The sequence below is a fragment of the Juglans microcarpa x Juglans regia genome, chromosome 5S (assembly GCF_004785595.1).
Source record: "Juglans microcarpa x Juglans regia isolate MS1-56 chromosome 5S, Jm3101_v1.0, whole genome shotgun sequence".
Lineage (NCBI taxonomy): Eukaryota > Viridiplantae > Streptophyta > Magnoliopsida > Fagales > Juglandaceae > Juglans > Juglans microcarpa x Juglans regia.
The window spans coordinates 20163442-20183964 of NC_054603.1; the positions used below are offsets into that span (position 1 = coordinate 20163442).

The 20523-nt window shown below is 37.2% G+C and overlaps 2 protein-coding genes across 2 annotated transcripts; one reads left to right on the forward strand and one right to left on the reverse strand.

Annotated features, from left to right (window-relative positions):
• Window positions 1–5480: 5480 nt before the first annotated feature.
• On the forward strand, window positions 5481–7720 carry LOC121267389 (syntaxin-124-like). Its single transcript, XM_041171256.1, has one exon. The coding sequence runs from the start codon at window positions 6492–6494 to the stop codon at window positions 7398–7400; it is 909 nt and encodes a 302-aa protein (XP_041027190.1). The 5' UTR covers window positions 5481–6491; the 3' UTR covers window positions 7401–7720.
• Window positions 7721–9308: 1588 nt separating this feature from the next.
• LOC121267177 (uncharacterized mitochondrial protein AtMg00820-like) lies at window positions 9309–9614 on the reverse strand. Its single transcript, XM_041171039.1, has one exon. It carries the CDS (start codon window positions 9612–9614, stop codon window positions 9309–9311), a length of 306 nt encoding a protein of 101 aa, XP_041026973.1.
• Window positions 9615–20523: the final 10909 nt, after the last annotated feature.

A 20523-nucleotide genomic window follows, 5' to 3' on the forward strand; every position in this document is an offset into this window, starting at 1 on the left:
TAAAGCACCTTGCCCACAAGGTGAGGGAATTGTTGCCGAAGCTGCCAGTAAGGTTCCATGTGCAATCTTTCAATCCAGCACCTTTCCATTGAATCAAGACTTACACCAATGCTCTATTGTTCTTCTTGACACTCCTTTTCTCTAAAATTTTCTCAGGTTGAGGCCTTAACTCTCCTTGCAAGTCAACTGGAAGTAACGTAGAGAGGTGTAAACTGATCACCAATTTTTTTTCTTCAAAACAGAAACAGGAAAAACTGGATGTATGAGTGAATTTGGGGGTAAACTTAAATGATATGCCATTTTGCCAATTCGATGAGTGATTTGAAATGGCCCAAAATATCGAGGTGAAAGTTTAAGATTCTTCTGGTTGCCATAGACTGCTGTCTATAGGGTTGAAGTTTAAGATTAAACCCAGTCCCCTACAAAAAATTCCCTGTCAATTCTATGCTTGTCATAATAAAACTTCATTCTATCTTGAGCCAGAGATAAATTGGATTTTAGTGTAAAAAGAATCTGTTCTCGAGTTTGCAAGAGCTGGTCCATTGTCTGATTGGAAGTCAACCCAGGAATATAAGCCTGAAGTCTAATTGGAGGAACCCCATACACAGCTTCAAATGGAGTTAGCTTTGTGGAAGTGTGAAATGTGAAATTATACCACCATTCAGCTAATGAAAGCCAATCCACCCATAGCTTTGGTTTGTCACCAGAAAAAGACTTTAAAAAATGTTCAAGACATTTGTTGACAACTTCTGTTTGGCCATCACTTTGAGGGTGATAAGCTGAAGAATAGGAAATATTAACTACCTGCAATCTGAAAAGTTCTTTCCAAAATGAACTAGTAAATGTTGAGCCACGATCAGAAACAATGGTTTTAGGTAAACCATGTAACTTAAAAACATTATTAAAGAACAATGAGGCCACTTGAGTAGCTGTAAATGGATGTTTCAAAGGCATAAAGTGGGCATACTTTGATAATCTATCCACTACCACCATAATGACAGAATACCCTCTGGAAATGGCCAACCCTTCAACAAAATCCATTGAGAGATCAGTCCATATCTGCTAAGGAATAAGTAAGGGTTGTAAAAATCCCGCTAGAAGGACATTTTGAATCTTATTCCTTTGATAGGTGTCACATTCTCGAATGAGCTGCTTAACATAAAATTCTAATCTTGCTCTATGCAAACATTTGTGGAATCCAGAATGGCCAGCAGCAGGACTAGAGTGCAAGTAATTTAAAATCTGTTGTTTCAAGGACAGAGAATCAGGCACATAAATTCTGTCCTTCTTAAACAAAATGCCATACCTCAGTTTAAATGAAGAATTAGAAGTAGGATCAAGTTGCAATGCAGTGATTAGTTTCTGTATATCCTGATCTGTATCATAAGCTACTTTTAATTCTGAGGGCCATGTTGGTGTAGGATATGATAAAGTTGCCAGTTCTCCAACTACATCAACCTGATCTTTGCGAGACAAGGCATCAGCCACCTTGTTCTTCACACCTTTCTTATACTCAATTATAAACTCATAGCCAAGGAGTTTAGAAAGCCATCTCTGTTGTACAACAGTGCCAATCTTCTTCTCAAGTAAATATTTAAGGCTATGGTGGTCAGTTCTGACCACAAAAGCACTTTCCAAAAGATATGACCTCCATTTCTTAACAGCTAGTACTAAAGCTAGGAACTCTTTTTCATAAGTAGAAAGAGCTAAATTCTTGCCCTTCAAAGCCTGACTCAAAAAAGCTAATGGTCTTTGATCTTGCATCAAAATTGCTCCCACATCAGTTGCACAAGCATCACATTCAATGACAAATACTTTAGTGAAATCTGGTAGAGCAAGAACAGGAGGGCTTGTGACAGCAACTTTCAAGGCATCAAATGACTTAGTAGGAGAATCTGTCCAAGCAAAAGTATCTTTTTTTAACAAAGATGTCAAAGGGGCAGCAATCTGACCATAGCCCCTAATAAATTTTCTATAGTAACCTGTCAATCCTAAGAAACCTCTCAATGACTTCAAGTTTTTAGGTATTGGCCAAGTAACCATAGACTCCAATTTCCTAGGATTTGCTCTCACTCCCTCCTTTGAAATCAAAATGCCCCAAATATTCTATTTCTTGGTATGCAAATCTACACTTCGATTGTTTAGCATAAAGCTGATGATGCTGTAATGTTTGCAACATAGTAGCATATTTGATGATAACCAAGATCCAATTTAGAAAAAATTGTAGAACCTGAAAGTTCATTGAAGAGCTTATCCACAAAAAGAATGGGGTATTTGTCTTTAATAATGACTTCATTTAAGACCCTATAATCAATGCATATTCTCCAAGTGCTTTCAGACTTCCTGACTAGCAAAACAGGAGAGGAGAAGGGTGATTGACTAGGCCTTATAACACTAGAAGCCAAGAGCTCCTTAACAATTTTTTCAATTTCTGTTTTCTAAAAAAATGGATATCTATAGGGCCTAACAGTAATAGGAGAAGTGCCTGGCTTCAAGTTAATTGTGTGATCATGGAATCTATTGGGTGGCAAACCAGTGGGTTCATCAAAAACATCTTTATAGTGTTATAAAAGCTGCTGCACTTGTTCATCTTGCAAAGTTGAAAACTCAATGGAGTCACAAGCAACTAACTGCAAAAAAAATCCTTTGCTGCCACAACCAAAGGTCTTAAAAGACTCATCGTCATCAATAAGATCAAACTGAGGTGGTGTCAATCCTTTCAAGGAAACTTTCTGACCAGCACACTGAAACTGCATATTCATATTCACAAAATCCCAGAGAATAAGACTTAATGTAGATAACCATTGAATGCCAAGAACTGCATCACATCCTCCCAGAGGAAGAGTAAAAAAATCCACTATGAATGGTATTCCCTGAATTAACAAGGAAACAACCTCACATTTGCTAGTACTATTAATAAGTTGGCCATTAGCCACCTTAACACGAATAGTCTGGCCCAACTGCATAGGCAACTTACATCGAGCAACCACTGCAGTATACACAAAATTATGTGTACTACCAGTGTCAATTAAGATGACCAACTTTTTCTTGCCAATAGAAGCAATAAGTCTCATTGTCTTAGGTCCCCCAGCTCCAACCATAGACTGAAATGAGATAGAAGCTATTTCAGCTTCAGCTTCCACAGGCTCAACAGCCACTTCACCACTAGCATCAGCATCCATTTCACAACTGGAATAATCAAATTCCATACCTTCTAACAAAAATAATTTTGGCTTGGCACACTTATGACCAGGCTGTCATTTGTCATCACAGAAATAACAAATGCCTTTTTTACGCCTCTCCACCATTTGAGACTCAGAGACCTTATGATAAGGAAGCTTGGCTAAAGATGGAACCCTTGGTGTGCCTAAAATTGAAGGAGGCTGCCCAAACTTCAACATACTCGACTCTGGACTAAACTTACTCAAATCAGTAAGTGAATTTCTCCAAGGCTTCCTTATACTCATCACATATTGTTCTTGAATTTTTGCTAAGCCAAATGCATCATTCAAAGATGAAGGATTTAGCATCCTCACAAGTAGCCTAATCTCATCACGTAGGCCACTCAAAAAATAACTCAACTTATTCTTCTCTGACAAACCTTTAATATGATTGGAAAGAATCTCAAATTCAGCTTTGTAATCATTAACTATACTAACTTGCTTGAGTCGAGTAATTGACTCCATTGGATCATCGTATGGAGTGGATCCAAATCGAATCTGAACAGCTTTGATGAAGTCCTCCCAAGAGTGGAATGTTCCTGCCTCACTGGCATCCTGGAACCAAACCAAAGCCTCATCATCCATGTGGAATGAAGTAATGAAAATACGTTGACCAGGAGGGACCTGATGATACAGAAAGCACTGATTCGCACGATAAATCCACGGTGATGGATTACCACCACGAAAGCAAGGAAAGTCTAACTTAATTCCTCTTACAAAACCTCTATACACAAGTTCTCTATTGCGCATTCCTTCCATGCCTTCCTCCATATCTTCGTTTCTGTGTAGCGTTTGTTGCTCTTGATTATCTCGATGTGTGTTACCAGAATCCTCATAATCATGGCACAAAATCTTCGAGATTTGTTGTAAAACCTCCTGAAACTTCTTATCTTGTGCTTCTCTTTCTGATCTGGTAGCCTCTTGCTGCTTCAACAATAAATCAATCGCATCCTCGATTTGTTTTTGTTGTCGATCTTGTTGCTGCCGTAAATGATTCATTGAATCAACTATTTGAGCATACGAACGTGTTCCTTCTACCATGGCTGATACCAACTGTAATGGACCCAAACTGACTTGTTCGAGAAGTCACTCTCCAGAATTAAGGTAAGGAAGAAGAATGAAGTGAAGAGAGAAGAGACGAGTATGTAATTGCATGAATTATCTGTTGGGGACCCCCCCCCCCCCAAGTCTTCTATTTATAGTAATTGTTTGAACAAAACAAGAAAAGATATTAAACGACAACATTCTATTAAAAGAATGAAAGCTAATTTTACATCACACGATGTCGTTCTCAGCTTCTCGCTCACAACTAATTGTCATCAACCACCTTTCCATTTCTGACTTATGAACACAACATAGAAGCTTCCCTCCTCATCGCACCTTGCCCCCTTCCACTCCAGACTGTAATCCTTCCACTCCAGCACTTCCTCAATCCATAACAGTCGTCCATACGTAGTGATATGAACCCGCAGGAATGAAATCTCTTGAACCCACAATCAATTTGAAAACTTTTAAGAGTAGGCCCACCTTGGTTCCCATCACGTAGGTAGGGTTAAAAATAAAAAGACCACTCAAAGAGTTGCTTGAGAATGATTTGACCAAGTTGACTCCGGCTTGAATCATCTATTAAATGAATTAATTATGTACAAAAATTGTAATGATTGTTAAATGGTACAATTACTTTAAAATGAAGGTATATTTATAAAATGACGTCACTTTTATAAGTTATTTTATAAAATTGCCCCCTCTTTAAAATTTGTCTATATATATTAGTCTACCTAATTAGCTTAATTGTTATTATTTTAAGATGATAATTAACCTTTTTTTTTTTTTTTTTAATATCAGAGAACCTCTCCAAGGCAGGGGCCCTTCATACCTATCATTACAGAGCAAACTCCGGTTCCATGCACAGCACCCTTGAAAGTTTCTCTACACGAAACTGGTTAAATCACTGACTTTTTACCGGGAGGTGTGACCCCAAAGGATTGTTTACACCTATGAAGTGTTGAACTTTGGACCTTGAAGGGAGTGATACCTCAAGACCAAGGCCTTCACCACTTGGGGTTGAAAATTAACTTATTATTAAATGGAACTTAACGAAAATGTAAAAGACTTTAGTAATGTTAATTTTTTTTATTTTAAAAAATAATAAAATATTTTAATAAAATAATAACATCTGGTGAAAAATCTCGTACTTGTGCGGTTGTGAACATAGAATGTAGTTTAGTGATAGGCTAAAAGCTTCATATTCAAATAGAAACTAAATTGAATTTTAGCATTCATGGGCATGAATGTGATAAACACATGGAGTCTTCTTAGTACGAGTACACATACAACTATCTACCATCGTTCATAAAAGGCTTTGAAATAAATTATGAATTAAATCCAGTCGTTCATAAAGGCTTTGAAATATAGATATTCAATAACACAATTAAGACCCGTCCATAGACTTGATACTTGTAATACTCGTAAGAAATAAGTTAGTTTTGACAATTCAGTTTGAAAAAAAAGAGAAGCCAGCCACCGGTGGGCGCGCGGTGGCTGCTGCTGGCCGTTACCACCCCTCCCCCTTGGTTTCGGGTGCATTGAGGGTGTAGCCAGATCAAGCTGCTGTTACCGCTTTACTATTTTCTCTTATGTTTTATTCTTTCTTACTAGACAATTCACAGATCTTAAAAAGGCTCAGCTTCTTTCTTCACCAAATCTAACGCTTTTTTTTTTTTTTTCGTTTTAGCTTTGTGATGGTACTATCCAGAAGACGAAAGGAAAACCTGTGATGTTTTTGCAATTAGAGCGGGGATTTTTGAGGTTGGAAGCAGCGCCAAACCCAACCAAATGCCGGTTTTCCCGGAAAATAAACAAGAAACCAGCAGAAAAGAGAAGAAAAAAGCAGAGAGAGAGAGAGGAGAGGTTGCTAGGATAGCCGACGACCATGTCAACAAGATTACTGGTGTCCAATGAAATAAAAAATGCCACTTGTTGATAAATGAACGAACAACCTTTGATAAAATTGGCTGGTTCTAATCTCAAATAAACTTAAGCCACTAATACATCCATTAACACTGCCAAAAATAAGGAAACTTCGCCTTACGTACGTACGTACGTTCATTTCTTGCGACAGCTTTTGCTTTTTCCCACCTTCCAAAACCCTCAAAAACTTCAGTTATACGAGAAAAAAGGACAATATTATAGATCACTTCTTTAATTCTTTTAGATCGAAAGAACCCCATTTGCGGAAGTGAGAACAGTGGTTTGTAAACTTGAGCCAAGATGAACGACTTGTTCTCGAGCTCGTTCAAAAAATATACAGACCTGAAGCAGCAGGCTTACCTGGACGACATGGAATCCGGCAAAGAGAGTATCAACCTCGACAGGTTCTTTGAAGATGTCGAGAATGTCAAGGAAGACATGAGCCAAGTTGAGAGGCAGTACAGAAAGTTACAAGAAGCAAATGAAGAGTGCAAGATCGTCCACAATGCTAAAACCATGAAAGAATTACGAGCCCGGATGGACTCAGACGTTGAGCAGGTCCTCAAGCGCGTCAAAGTTATCAAGGGGAAACTCGAAGGCTTAGAACGTTCCAACGTAGCTCACAGAAAACTTCCAGGATGCGGTCCAGGTTCTTCTGCAGATCGAACCAGGACCTCGGTTGTTAACGGGTTGGGGAAGAAGCTCAAGAGCATGATGGATGATTTTCAGGGACTGAGAAACAGAATGACACTTGAATATAAGGAAACTGTGGAACGCAGGTATTTCACCATCACAGGAGAGAAAGCAACCGAAGAAACTATTGAGAATATGATATCAAGTGGGGAAAGCGAAAGTTTTCTGCAAAAGGCAATTCAGGAACAGGGGCGAGGTCGGATCTTGGATACCATATCAGAGATTCAAGAAAGACATGATGCTGTAAAGGAGATAGAGAAGAATTTGATGGAGCTCCATCAGGTATTCTTGGACATGGCTGCTCTGGTGGAGTCTCAGGGTCACCAGCTCAACGACATAGAAAGTCACGTGGCGCATGCTAATTCGTTTGTGAGACGAGGCACCGATAATCTTCAGGAGGCCAGGGAGTATCAGAAAAGCTCCCGGAAGTGGACATGCATCGCCATTGCCCTTGTTGCCATTGTCATAGTCGTCCTCCTATTTCCAATTTTAACAAAATATTTTTTGCATCAATAGTGATAGGAAGAAAAAGAAAGAAACATTTTTTTTCTTTTTGTCAATCGATCTGAGAAAGCATGTACTGCGTAGTCTACAACATTCAGGTATGTCACAAAGGAATTTCTTACCCAGATCGAGCTAGTACTGCGTAGTGATGTACATGAAACTCGTCTGCAGCCCCTCTTTCCCAAGAGATATTTTGCATTTGTTTACATCGAGGTGCCATGGCAAAGGGAAATGAGGATGCGTCGACATATTTAACACTAGGAAGACATTAATGTAATGGCAATTTGACACGTTTCTTGAAATGCAATTTGCATTAATGTACTAGTTTTCCATCTCCTTTTTTCTCATTTTTTTAGTCGCAGATTGAAATGATACCGAAGTCAATTTTAACATGCATTATATTATTCTATATCCAAATGCGCAGACTATGGAAACTCCCAGGTTCTTGTTACCGAGACCTTTTAACCCTTTTTATGGGTTGTGATGAAGTTTGAATATTGACAGAAATTTTATTACTCACAATCAACAATCTTTTCAACACACCTTGATACATCGACTCGTATAGCATAAATACAAGATTTACAAGTTCTATTCTTGTTAAGTAAACTAAGATTGTGGCTATAATTTTCTAGCTGTTATAGAGACTATTTTTCTGTGATTTTGTGACTATTACAGACATGATTCTTGCCTAATTAGCTGCTGTGTGATCTTGGCCTTGATTTATGGGATCATCCTTTATACGCCCCCACAACATGAAGCTGCCATCGACAATGCCAATCTTGTTTCGAAGAAGCTCCGTACGTTCTCGTGACAGTGGTTTTGTTAGAAGATCCACAAGCTGATCTTGAGTATTAACATGATGAACATTTAGTGTGCCTCGTTGAACCATGTCACGAACAAAGTGGAGGTCAATCTGAATATGCTTCATCCGAGACTACTGAGCTGGATTGAAACTGAGTTGTGTTACTCCCAGATTATCACAGAGCGGTTTTGGTGGGGGTGAAAGTGGAAAATCGAGTTTAGTAAATAGTGTCAGTAGCCATATTGTTTTAGATATAGCATTTGCAAGAGCTCTATATTCGACTTCAGTGGATGATCGAGCGACAACTCTTTATTTTTTTGAACTCCAAGAAATGGGATTGGAGCCAAGAAAACTTATATATACAGAAGTAGATGTACGATCATCAAAATTGCCAGCCCAGTCGGCATCGGAATATGTTGTGAGATTTAGACTGGAGCTCTTGTGGATGTGGATGCCATGAAAAATGGTCTGCTTTAAGTAGCGAAGGAATCTCTTTGCTGCTGTCCAATGAGTGATGGTTGGTTTATGCATAAACTAAGAGAGTTTGTTCACCCGATTGAGATATCTGGACGTGTGAGAGAGAGGTATTGAAGAGCACCTATGACACATCAAAACTCTGTGCTATTAACAGAGGAGGTACCATCAACCAATTTGAGGGCAGTACTTGTAGACAGCAGTGTAGAAACATCCTTGGCACGAATCATATTAGTTTTGGACAAGAGTTCACGAATATGTTTATGTTGGGACAAGAATAAACCAGATTTACTAGAGATAACCTCTATGCCCAAGAAGAAATGAAGCTGACTCATGTCATTTAGAGAGAAACGAGCTCCAAGTTTTTCAATGATTGAACAAACAAAGTTAATATCACTACTTGTGATGACTAGATCATTCACATAAACTAAGAAATAACAGATAATAGAGCTGCTCTTATATATAAACAATGAGGAATCAGCTTTGGAATTCTTAAACACAAGCTTCATTATATTTCTTTAGAGCCGAATACCACTCCCTAGGAACCTGTTTTAGTCCATAAATGACCTTGCATAACCTGCAAATATGGTTATGTTTGAACAAATCTTTGAATCCCAGAGGTTGAACCATGTACACATTTTCAGTCAACTATGCAAAAATGCATTGTTGACATCCAGTTGTCTCAAAATCCACCCCTGTATCACAACAATAGTCAAAACAGTCCTAATAGTAGCAAGTTTCACAACAGGGCTGGAGCTTTCCTTGTAATCCAACCCAGGATGTTGATTGTACCCTTTGGCAACAAGCCTTGCTTTGAAACGATCAACAGACCCATCAACCTTTCTCTTAACCCGAAACACCCATTTGTAACCCACTGGTTTACAGTGGTTAGGGGGTGGAACCAATTTCCACGTGCCATGCTGCATCAGACCAGTGAGCTCATTGGACATGGCCTTTCGCTAGTGAGGTTCATGGAGTGCTTGACTCATACAACTTGGTTCAATGGTGGGTGGAATGGAATTTTTTGTGACTGAGTGGAGTTGTTTGGGCTTGTAAATTTGGTTCATTGATTGGGTAGTCATGGAATGGGTTCTTTGTGTTTTGACGGGTGCAGAGAGTGAATCTGCAGGTGGTGAGGTGACCTGAGTGGGCAAAACCGTGGTGGCACTTGGTGATGAGACCTCACCATCGTGCAGTGTGAGTGGGTCAGTGTAGCGTGGATTTGATTGTAAATTAGGGAAATCACAAAAGGAGGAATCAAGGGAGTTACCTGGAGGTGATGCGGAAACAGTGGCACAATCTAACAGGACGGGTGACGGTCGCGGCAGAGGTAACACAGAGATGCGTGGAGTAATTGTTGGAGAAGAAGGGCACTCTTTCTCAGCCGTATGGGTCTTGATGGGGTTTTGGGTTTCATTAAATAGGACATGCCGAAAAAGATATGTCTTGTTTGTGGTGAGGTCTATGCATTTGTAAGCATTTTGGGTTTGAGAATAACCGACAAACAGATAGAGTGGCTTTGGGCTAGAGTTTATGTGTATTATAGGGCCTGGTGAGTGGGAAGCAAAGACAACCAAATTTTTTTTTTTAATTTAAGATAATCTAGGGGCTGTCGAAATAAGACTTTGTATGTGGATTTGTAGTTTAACAATGGTGTGGGTTGACTGTTAATAAGATAAGCAGTAGTTTGGAATGCATGAGGCCAATAGGATAATGGTAGGGAAGCATCATGTAAGAGAGGGAGACTTGTTTCTACTAAGTGGCGGTGACGACGTTTGGAGACCCCATTTTATTGTGGTGTATGAGGGGTTGTGGTGTAGTGACTAATTCCATGAATTGAAAAATATTGTTTAAGAGCCACAAATTCATCACCATTATCCAAGTAAAAACTTTTAATTTTGTTTTGAAGTCTTGTTTCAACAAGATGTTTAAATTGTGAAAATATTACGCACACCAGATTTGGTGGCCATAGGATAAAACCACATATATTTGGTAAAATGGTCAACCGAAATCAAATAGTATTGTGAACTGTCAAGACCAACAATATTAGAGGGGCCCCAAACATCTGTGTAAATAAGATCAAGAGGTGCATGACTTTGAAGACTAGTTGAACGAAATGGTTGTTTATGCGCTTTATTAACCGAACAAGAAGTACAAAGATGATGCACTTGATCCTTTTTTATTGGAAGAGAAAGGGAATTAACAAGATGATGAACAATTTTTTGAGACGGGTGTCTAAACCGCTTGTGCCACCCATCAATCAAGGTTCGCTCATGTACATTTGCAACCATTTTTGGAGAAGAAGCCACTAGTGAGTCCGGGAGTGTGTAAACACCATTTTCATATATACCTTTGAGTAGGATTGTCCTCGTGATCTGATCCTTAACAAGGAAATAAGAGGGTTGAAATTCAACAAAAACATGGTTTTGTTTAGTAAAGTGATGAACATAGATTAAATTTTTACGTATGCTTGGAACACAAATTGTATCATTTAAATGAAAGGTGCATGTAGGTGAATGAAATATCAAGGAACTGATATGTGAGACAGGCAAACCTGAACCATTACCAATGACAACTTTATCTGTGCCATCATATTCGGAGTGGACTAGTAAATTAGCCAGATCATCAGTAATATTGTGAGATGTTGTAGAGTCGATGAGCCATTTCATATCCTTTGTTTGAGAGGTGGATACACAATTTGTAGTTGCTTTAGAAAAATGCACCCGAGGATAATTTTTTGCAGTATGGTCTAGTTGATCACAAAGTTGACACTTGCGTTGAAAGCATCGCTGACTCGTTGGCCTTCCTATGGAGCTAGGTTACTTTCTATTGTCCAGTGGGCCACCATTGTTGTGAGATGGGGCTGAAGAACGAGATGGCCCATGTTGCTTATAGAAATCCTGAGAGCAGTTGTTTCTCGTCGAGGGATTTTGACCAGAGTGGCAATTCAAGTAGTTTGCAGTGGCAACCAGATGTTGCATTGTATCCTTCATGGTGGACGTGAAGATAGTGGAGCTCCTCAAATGTTAATGGTTTTTCCAGAGCTCGAATCGGTGCAGCGATCTCACGAAAATCGGGACCCAAACCATTGAGAATATAGAGAGTGAGATCATCATCAGAAATGGGATGATCAATGAGGGCAATCTCATCTGCAAGCGCCTTCACAGTGTGCAGGTAATCTTGAATCATCTGATTGCCTTGCTTAATCAAGGTGAGCTCCTCTTTGAGTTGCATTGCTCTGGTGTGTGATTTGCTTGCATACATGGTATTTAGTTTTTGCCATGCTTCTTGAGATGTTTTAGCAACAAAGATAAAGGGGTGATGGTGGTGGCAGTAGAGGCCAAAATGGCATTGAGAATGAGTTTATCCTGCCTTACCCAATGGGTTTTTTGAAGGAAGGAGATGGAGGAGCCAGTGTGGTTCAGACATGGATTTTTGCCGATGACATAATCTAGAAGATTATATCCAATGAGAAGGGCTTCAAACTGGGCACGCCATTAGGGAAAAGTTGAAGGTGTGAGTTTTTCATTGATTTGAGCAGTAACGTTTAGGGCAATCAAGGGAGTATCGGTTGGAGATGATGGATTTGTGGTAGGAGTGTGTGTTGTAGAAGATGGAATTTCTGAGTTGGGGATTGAGTTCTTGTGAGAGGATGGCTCTCCTAATACCATGATGAAGTTTGAATATTGACATATATTTTATTACTCACAATCGACAATCTTTTCAACATACACCTTGATACATAGACTCGTATAGCATAAATACAAGATTTACAAGTTCTATTCTAGGAAAGTAAACTAAGATTGTGGCTATAATTTCCTAGCTGTTACAGAGACTATTTTTCTGTGATTTCGTGACTGTTACATACATGATTCTTGCCTAATTAGTTGCTGTGTGATCTTGGCCTTGATTTATGAAATCATCCTTTATAGAATCCATAGAAGTGGGACTCAAGGAAATGATCTTCGAATTACATGGAAGACCTTCAAAGTTGGTTCATCAGAGTCCCGGCTTATTGCAAGACAAATCTGCAATAATATTCAAACATATAACAAAATATTAAGTACGTACAGCAATCTAGCATTGACCCAAAACCTCTTTTAGAATGATGAAGGCTCGACTTCCGGCATGTACAGGATGGTGCAAGTCACAAAACTGAGGCTTATCACTGTGCAATTCTAGAAAGGATGCTCTTCTATGGAACAAATAAGGAGTTATTGCTACCAAATGGAATCTGTCAAAGCTGGCTATTGTGGGTTTGGTATTCCATATGTTAAAGGTTCTAACTATTATCTGAAAGTTATAGAATTGCTTGATATTAATTTGGTTAGTCTTTAACCGTTAGGATCAGAATGCTCTATCATATTTCTAAATCTGACATTTATGACACCCCATTTTTTGGATACTCATCCAGTGATAACCCTTTCACTTTCTCTTTTGAAAGTTTCACTTATTTATCAGTATTCAATAAAGGTGTAAATGAGCCGAGTTTGAACAAGTAGTAATTGATCAATTCTTTTTCATTTATCCTTATTCAAGTAACATGCTTACGAATAGAATCATGATTTCCTCTAACTTTTTTAAATATTAAAAAAATTCTCATTATAAGTCCAAATATTACTATAAAAAATAATAAATACGAAGTTATTTGAGTTTGTATGAGTTTACATGCGTTGAGCCGAGTTTTCTATGAATTGTTTTTTTTTTTACAACAAAATATAATTTTGTACTCACTAGTGACTTATTTAATAAACGAATCAAGTGGAATTCAAGTTTGATTGAGCGAACAAGGCCATATAAAGTATCAAAACTTTTAATCTGTCCTATTGGTCGTCCCCTTTATGACTCGAACATGTAATATGGACACTGATTTTAATACCAATTGTTTAAAGGCCCAGCCATTTATCAAAAATTCTAGAGCTGTTAGATATTAATTTTCAAACACCCAGTCCCTTTAGGATTTAAAAGTTAGAGGATTTGAATGCTACAAACCTCTAACCCACTTCCTTAGCGCCAAGTATAAAAGGTTCCATCAGCATAATTATAAAATGAAAGCAATTTATTTAAATAAAATACTCCAAACACAGTTCTTAAAAGCACCTTTTGAAAAAGAATCTAAAATTACGTGCTACAATACTTAGTTTTGAAGATAAAATAAATAAATGACAATCAAATCCTCAAGCTTCTGTCTCGTCTCTCTAGGTCATATCTTGTCCTACAACATCCTCGTAAACATCATCACTTAGAATAGGCACACATAAAAAAAGAAGAGTAAGAATTATATCATATAGTAAACATAATGACAAGTTAAGTTTCCCATCAAGCATCAACAATCTCAATCATCATTCTAATAATACAATATGTAACATTTAACCTTATAAAGGCATACATTCCTTTAGCCTCATATCCTTAATGGTAGTTACACACTATTAACCTTCATGTGTTAGTATTAGCGACACTTGCAGTCTCGACTCTATCCATGGCTAGTGGGTAAAAACCTAGCCCTTCCTTAGGAATGGATATCAGTAGGAGCACCACCAATGATGCATTCCAACTTTGCAATCCGCCCCTTAATCTCATGGTATCATCTTCACTATCATGACAATTTTCATTCATTTTCCTCGACAGTCAAACATCCATTTATTAAGTCAATTTTTTTTTTTCAATTAGCCTCTCATTTTCTTATAATTCATTCATTTAACATACATCATCGCACCATATACGTATTTGGCAACCAATAGTTCTACATTTCACATATCACATACATCACATTAATAATAAGAGTTATTCTATATTCAAGTCGGTATATGAAGTATATAATTTACATAACTTAAATGATTATATTTGATTTGTAATATTCATTTTTAATTTTTTTTCAAATCAAATTATGTCATATAAGTACTTTATTAGATGTGCTCTACACACTAGCTCGAGAATATATTTTTCTAGTAATAAAGGTTTGTGTAATAGGAGCTTCCAAGAACAATCTATACACACATACTTGTAAAGATGTAAGATACATGTGTCACAAATCATCAAATAGAACCTATAATCAATCATACGGTTGGATAAGCATTTCTCATGTATAATAAACTATGAATATAAAACATGCAATAATTACGCCTAGAGGGGCTTTCCTGTGACTTGTAACATCCTATTAACTCAACCGTAATTACCCACGTGACTTAAAAACCTATTTCCTTGTGGCTTGCACTCTTTATTTATTCATCACATAAAATCACATAGTGACTTCCGAAAATACCACCAATCACCCTCACTTTGACCCTTCATGACCTCGATTTCTTACAATTACGTATTTATCATCCACTCCAATCAAGACCTGAGAGGTTCCTATCATCATTAATTAACCTAAAATTGTCCACCAAAAGTAATAGACTTCCATGACATAAACTGACAACATTTCTAAATCTATTACCCGAAATACCATTAGTGGGTGCAACCATTAATCGAACACCTCCATCAAGTCACATAACTTGTTTAGCCAAAAACTATCCCATGCAAGGTTCACAAACCTCAAACCCATAACCTACACTCATAGACATATAAAATCATAATTAACCCGAGTCGCACCAACATGGGACATGAATACACATGCATCTTTACGCATTCAAACACTTCCATCCCAAACCCACTTGCACTAGAGTCATGCACAGGATCCTATGTTTTTTCTTTTTTTTTTTTGAATTACTAGAGCACACATGTACCTAGTCCAAACAACCTTACCTGAACCAACGCTTCATGTACTTAGATGACTATCACCCGCATCCTCATGCCCATTTGTTTTGACTTTCTTCTTATCACCAAGCCTATATAAGGGTTCGAAGGTCTGCCATAAATTTGTACTATAAAGGAAAAGAGTCATATTGAAATGAATATACCTAAAGAGTGGTTCAAGATAGAGCGGTTGAATTTTAACTTGTGGGCTATAGTGGCTACCTAGTGGCATAGGGTGACTTCGGCCTGGTCCTAGGTGGATGTTGGGGTTGACAACATGTTACACAAGTAATAAAAAATTAGAAGGAGATCTAAAGTACCAAAGTGTTGTAGTGTTTATTCATCAAAATAGAGCAATAATGACTTACAGGTCTTCACAGCTGCCTACCAATTGTCTGTGGCTTATGGGGTTGAGTGCTGGCATTGGGGTCTTTTCTAATGACTAATGCATGATAGTAGGGTTACGGGATGCCATGAAAAAATTCATGAGTGTAACTCATCTCATAAAATCTGTTCAACAAAAAAGAATTGCTCATTCATTATAAGCATATCCAAGACCTTGTTTACAGGTAATGTGAGATTATTCTTCAACACCTTCCCTCATGTGTAGGCCAGTATTTTTCTTGGTCTTTGTTATGGGGTAAGTAGTGTGAGTCTCCATTCGTCCTATAGCAGACATAAAGATGTTTTGAGAAACACTATCTCATGAGTTGAGATAGAGAGTGTCTTCATCATATATATAGTAGCATGTACAAGTTGATATCTATCTATGGAAAGTTTACAAGAAATAGAAAGAATGCTATACAAAAATACGCAGCTAATCAGATGTTGTATACAACTAATACAAGTGATTTACTTCCTAAGAATATACACTAGTTGACTTGAGAAGATTGCTGAGATATCTTGGGAGGATTGATGTGGTCATGGGCTGATGTCCTTGATTGATGCACAACTAAGTGAATTCTGATTTCATTCCTTTTAGGCTCAACATAGAGCAAAGAACCATGTATGATTTAATGCTCACGATGTGGAATAACATAAATCGTGTGTGCGCTATTGGTGCAGTAGCAAGGAGAGGCCTTACTGGGTGGTGATCATTGACGGTACATGGAAGATTGGATGGTGGTACTAGAGAGGAGCTATGAGTTGCGATAGAAATGCTAGGATTTTTTATGGGATAAAAAACCGCTTCACTCATGAAGTGGCACGCTGAAGGTCAAACCAACAATGGGGTATTACGACATCTGACCGATAGGATAGCTTGTAAGACATTTGATTCACAATACAATGATTTTGCATCTAATCCATGCAATGTCAAACTTTGATTAGCCGCAAATAGATTCAATCATTTTGGTAATATGATCATCTCTTATAGTTTTTGGCTAGTTATGCTTATATCTTATAATTTGCTTCCTTGGATGTGCATGAGGCAATCAACTTTCATGTTAATCATTGATAATCTCAGTCCCATCTTCACCCTCTATGAAAATATATGTATGTAGAGCCTCTAATATCATAATTGAAGCAATTATGGGAGGAGGTCGGATTACCGACCTATGATGCCTGCTTTACAAGAATGCTTACAATGCATTTGGCTTTGGTGTGGATAATCAATGACTTTCTTGTATATGGTAATCTATCTGAATCGAAAGGTCATTTTGTATGTCTTTATTGTATGGGTAATGCATGATCTAAGTGATTAAAACATGGAAAAAAGTTTTCCTATATGAGACATTGAAGATACTTACTAATGGGTTAAAGGTAGAGAAATCAAGTTATTGCATTTGATAGTATGAAAGAAATGAATAATCCACGTATTGTGCCAAATGGAAATGACATTATGAGATAATTAGAGAATGAAGGATGTGTTGCTAACGTGTAGAAAAGAAAAAGGAATAATGAATAAGGTCTTGATAGGCAATCCATATGGAAGATGCACATTATTTTCTTTGACTTTCTTTATTGGAGAAATTGTTACAACATAATCTTGATATAATGCACATAGAGAAAAACATTATTGATAATATAGTTGGCACATTGTTAAACATTGATAAGAAATTAAAAGATAATTTGCAGGCACGCCTTAACTTGCAAGAGATGGGTTTTCAGCTACAACTTCACCAAATTCCCAAAGGTGCAAACAAGACATATTTACTTTTAGCTTATTAAAGATTTCTTAAAAATGATGAAAAATGTAAATATGATTTATTGAAGATTATTAAAAATATAAAGATGACAAATGGTTACGTCTCAAACATTTCACGTTGTGTTGAATTTAAAAAACATATTATAGAGAGTATGAAGAGTCATGATGGTCACATACTAATGCAACAACTGCTACCAGTTGCACTGTGCAAGTCCATATCTAAAAGGTTGCATAACCATTGATAGAGTTGTTTGCTTTCTGTAGGAAAATTTATTTCAAGTCATTGCGAGTAAAAGATTTAGATCGATTGGAGTCTAGAATACCCTATATATTGTGCCAATTGAAAATGATCTTTCCACTTGGGTTCTTCATGATTATGGTGTATTTGACTGTGCATTTACTTGCTAAATGCAAACTTGTTGGACCATTTCATTATCTATGCATATATCTCGTAGAAATGTATGTTATAATTATTTTATTTAATATTAATGACTTTTACTCAGCTTTGCCACAACTTCTTTAAAATGGTACTAGATTTGTTATCATGTGAGGTATTTGGATTGGCTTAAGTTTCATGTATATAACAAAGTTGTACTAGAAAGCTCCATTTCTAAAGTGTATTTATTGGAAGAATTGTTTCCATTATGTTCTCATTATTTAGAATTTGCACAAACAATATTCAATAGACCATCTAGAAACCTTGATGAGGTCATTGTTGATTTTTTTGGGGGAAGGTTGTTGAGGTTCATCTTGATATGAAGTTATTGACTTAGGCGCATCAATATAGACTCTTCAACTCTGATGATTTTATTCCATTCCATAAGTGAATGTTCCTTTTAAATTCTTAATGTGTACTATTCAAATCACATTTTAATTATATTGGTGGAAGTACAAGATTTAATTCTCATAATATGTAAGTATATAGAATCCATATGGAAATTCTAAGGAATATCTTCAATCAAAATGAATTATCGGAATATAACATATAAAAAAAGCATTGAGACCAATTTTGCAAATGTTTTTGAGACTATGTAAGCTCTGCATTTCATCCATTAGTATATTACACATACATATAACTCACATTATGTTTAGTTCGTTATAGTCATTAGAATGATTTTTTTTTTTTTTTTGTAAATCAATTATCAGATTCTAAATATGGATGACAATTGAAGAAATGAGTTAGTTTGAAAAATTAAATTATATTCTAAAGGGCTCATACAAACAGTCAAAGAACTTAAGCGATTTGTTGTAAATGACATCAAGTTTCACACAAAAAATAATGAAAATAGGAGGACAACTCAAAATTGTGAGATGAGTGTATGCACAGAAGATTGACCTACTTGGTACGATGTACTAACATGCATAATTGAGGTGCAATATTATGACGAATCTCAATATATGCTATTTAAGTGTGACTAGGCAAACATTCTTGGAGGCAGAAGTTACAAGGAGGACGAATTTGGATTTAGCATTATGAATTTCTTGCGTCTAATACATATTGAGGACCGGATTATTGATGATCCGTTCATATTGTTGTAAATTTTTCAAGTGTTTTATATTGCCAAAGAAAGAGAACCAAATTGGGTTGTTATTGTCAAGATAAAACCAAGAGATATATATGACATTAATCAAGAAGAAATGATAGACGATGAAGACGAATATATACTCAACAAGCGAAATAACTCCAAAATTGATGATGTTATTGATGTAGCCATTGATGATGTTGTGTAGGTTCGAAATGACATAGTAGCAATAATAGTCAATCTCACTTGATCATTAAAAATGGAAATTTAAACTTGTAGTGTTAATACTAATGTATCCAATGGTATTTTTTTTTTTCACTAAGTCTGCATTTAATTTTTCAATTGTATTAAACGTCATTTTTTTTTAATTTCCAACACATTCATTTTTGTGCAGGTAGAATGGCACTAAAAAAGAAGACAGAGACTATAAAATCACTCATAAGCAATTGATCCACCGCTTTACCAACAGTAGATAGGGGCCTAGCAAGAGTGTCTCCATCAACACAACATTCTCCCCATCGTCATGGAGGAATACAACCATCTACTCTCACTCATGCTACTACACAACCACAAAGATCTACACTCGAAGGGGTACAGAGTTCTATGTTCATTAGAAGTGTGTAAGAGCCATATGCATATTCTATTGGAGGAGAGTAGCCATCTACACTTGCTCAACCTGTGTCACAACCACCTAGACCTACACTTGGAGTAAAGGGTTCTACATCTGTTAAGAGTGTGCATGCGTCACCTACCATTGATGAGATGGCTTAACGGCCACTCAGATTTGCACATGGATAAGCTTGACAAACTACATTAACAGAGAGTGCGGCTCGTAAATCAACCTCCAATGAGCCCACAACACAGTCGTCTACACTCACACATGGATGATGTCAACCATCCGCTTCTCACAAGAAGAGTCATCACCATCCTCTGCTCAATAAGGGGAACACATGCATACAGAGGATAACAATGAATACTTTGACCCTGAAAGTTGTTGAGAGTCGAGCTCGGGAGTGAGAAGAATACATCTTTTCAAGAGCAGACCATACTTCTCAAGAAGTAGTAACACTAACCACCTTGGCCATGATGTTTTCCGATAAAGAGGACATGAGAATACTCAAGACAATCTGGTCTTGATCAAACTAGTGAGTAAACTCAAGATTGATAATCAGATGAGGAGCTGTAGATGACAAAGCTACCTCGGGTTTGAAATCTGTTGGGTTGGTGGGAGAAGATTCCCATCGACATAGCCAAAAAGATGGTTGCCTCTGAGATAGGGAGTGATTTGAGCTTTCCATAACAGGTAGTTTTCACTGGTCAACTTGATAGTAACCAAGCTCTGAATGCTAGGAGGGGTGACGGATGTGTTTGTGAGAGAGGCTAAGGGGAAAACGGAAGAGGAAGCCATTGACATTAGTCACAATGGCTCTTGATACCATAAAACAAAAGATGAAT

Excerpts from the sequence above, each read along its gene's own strand:
- LOC121267389 (XM_041171256.1), top strand. The coding sequence starts at position 6,492 with ATGAACGACTTGTTCTCGAGCTCGTTCAAAAAATATACAGACCTGAAG.
- LOC121267177 (XM_041171039.1), bottom strand. The coding sequence starts at position 9,614 with ATGTCCAATGAGCTCACTGGTCTGATGCAGCATGGCACGTGGAAATTG.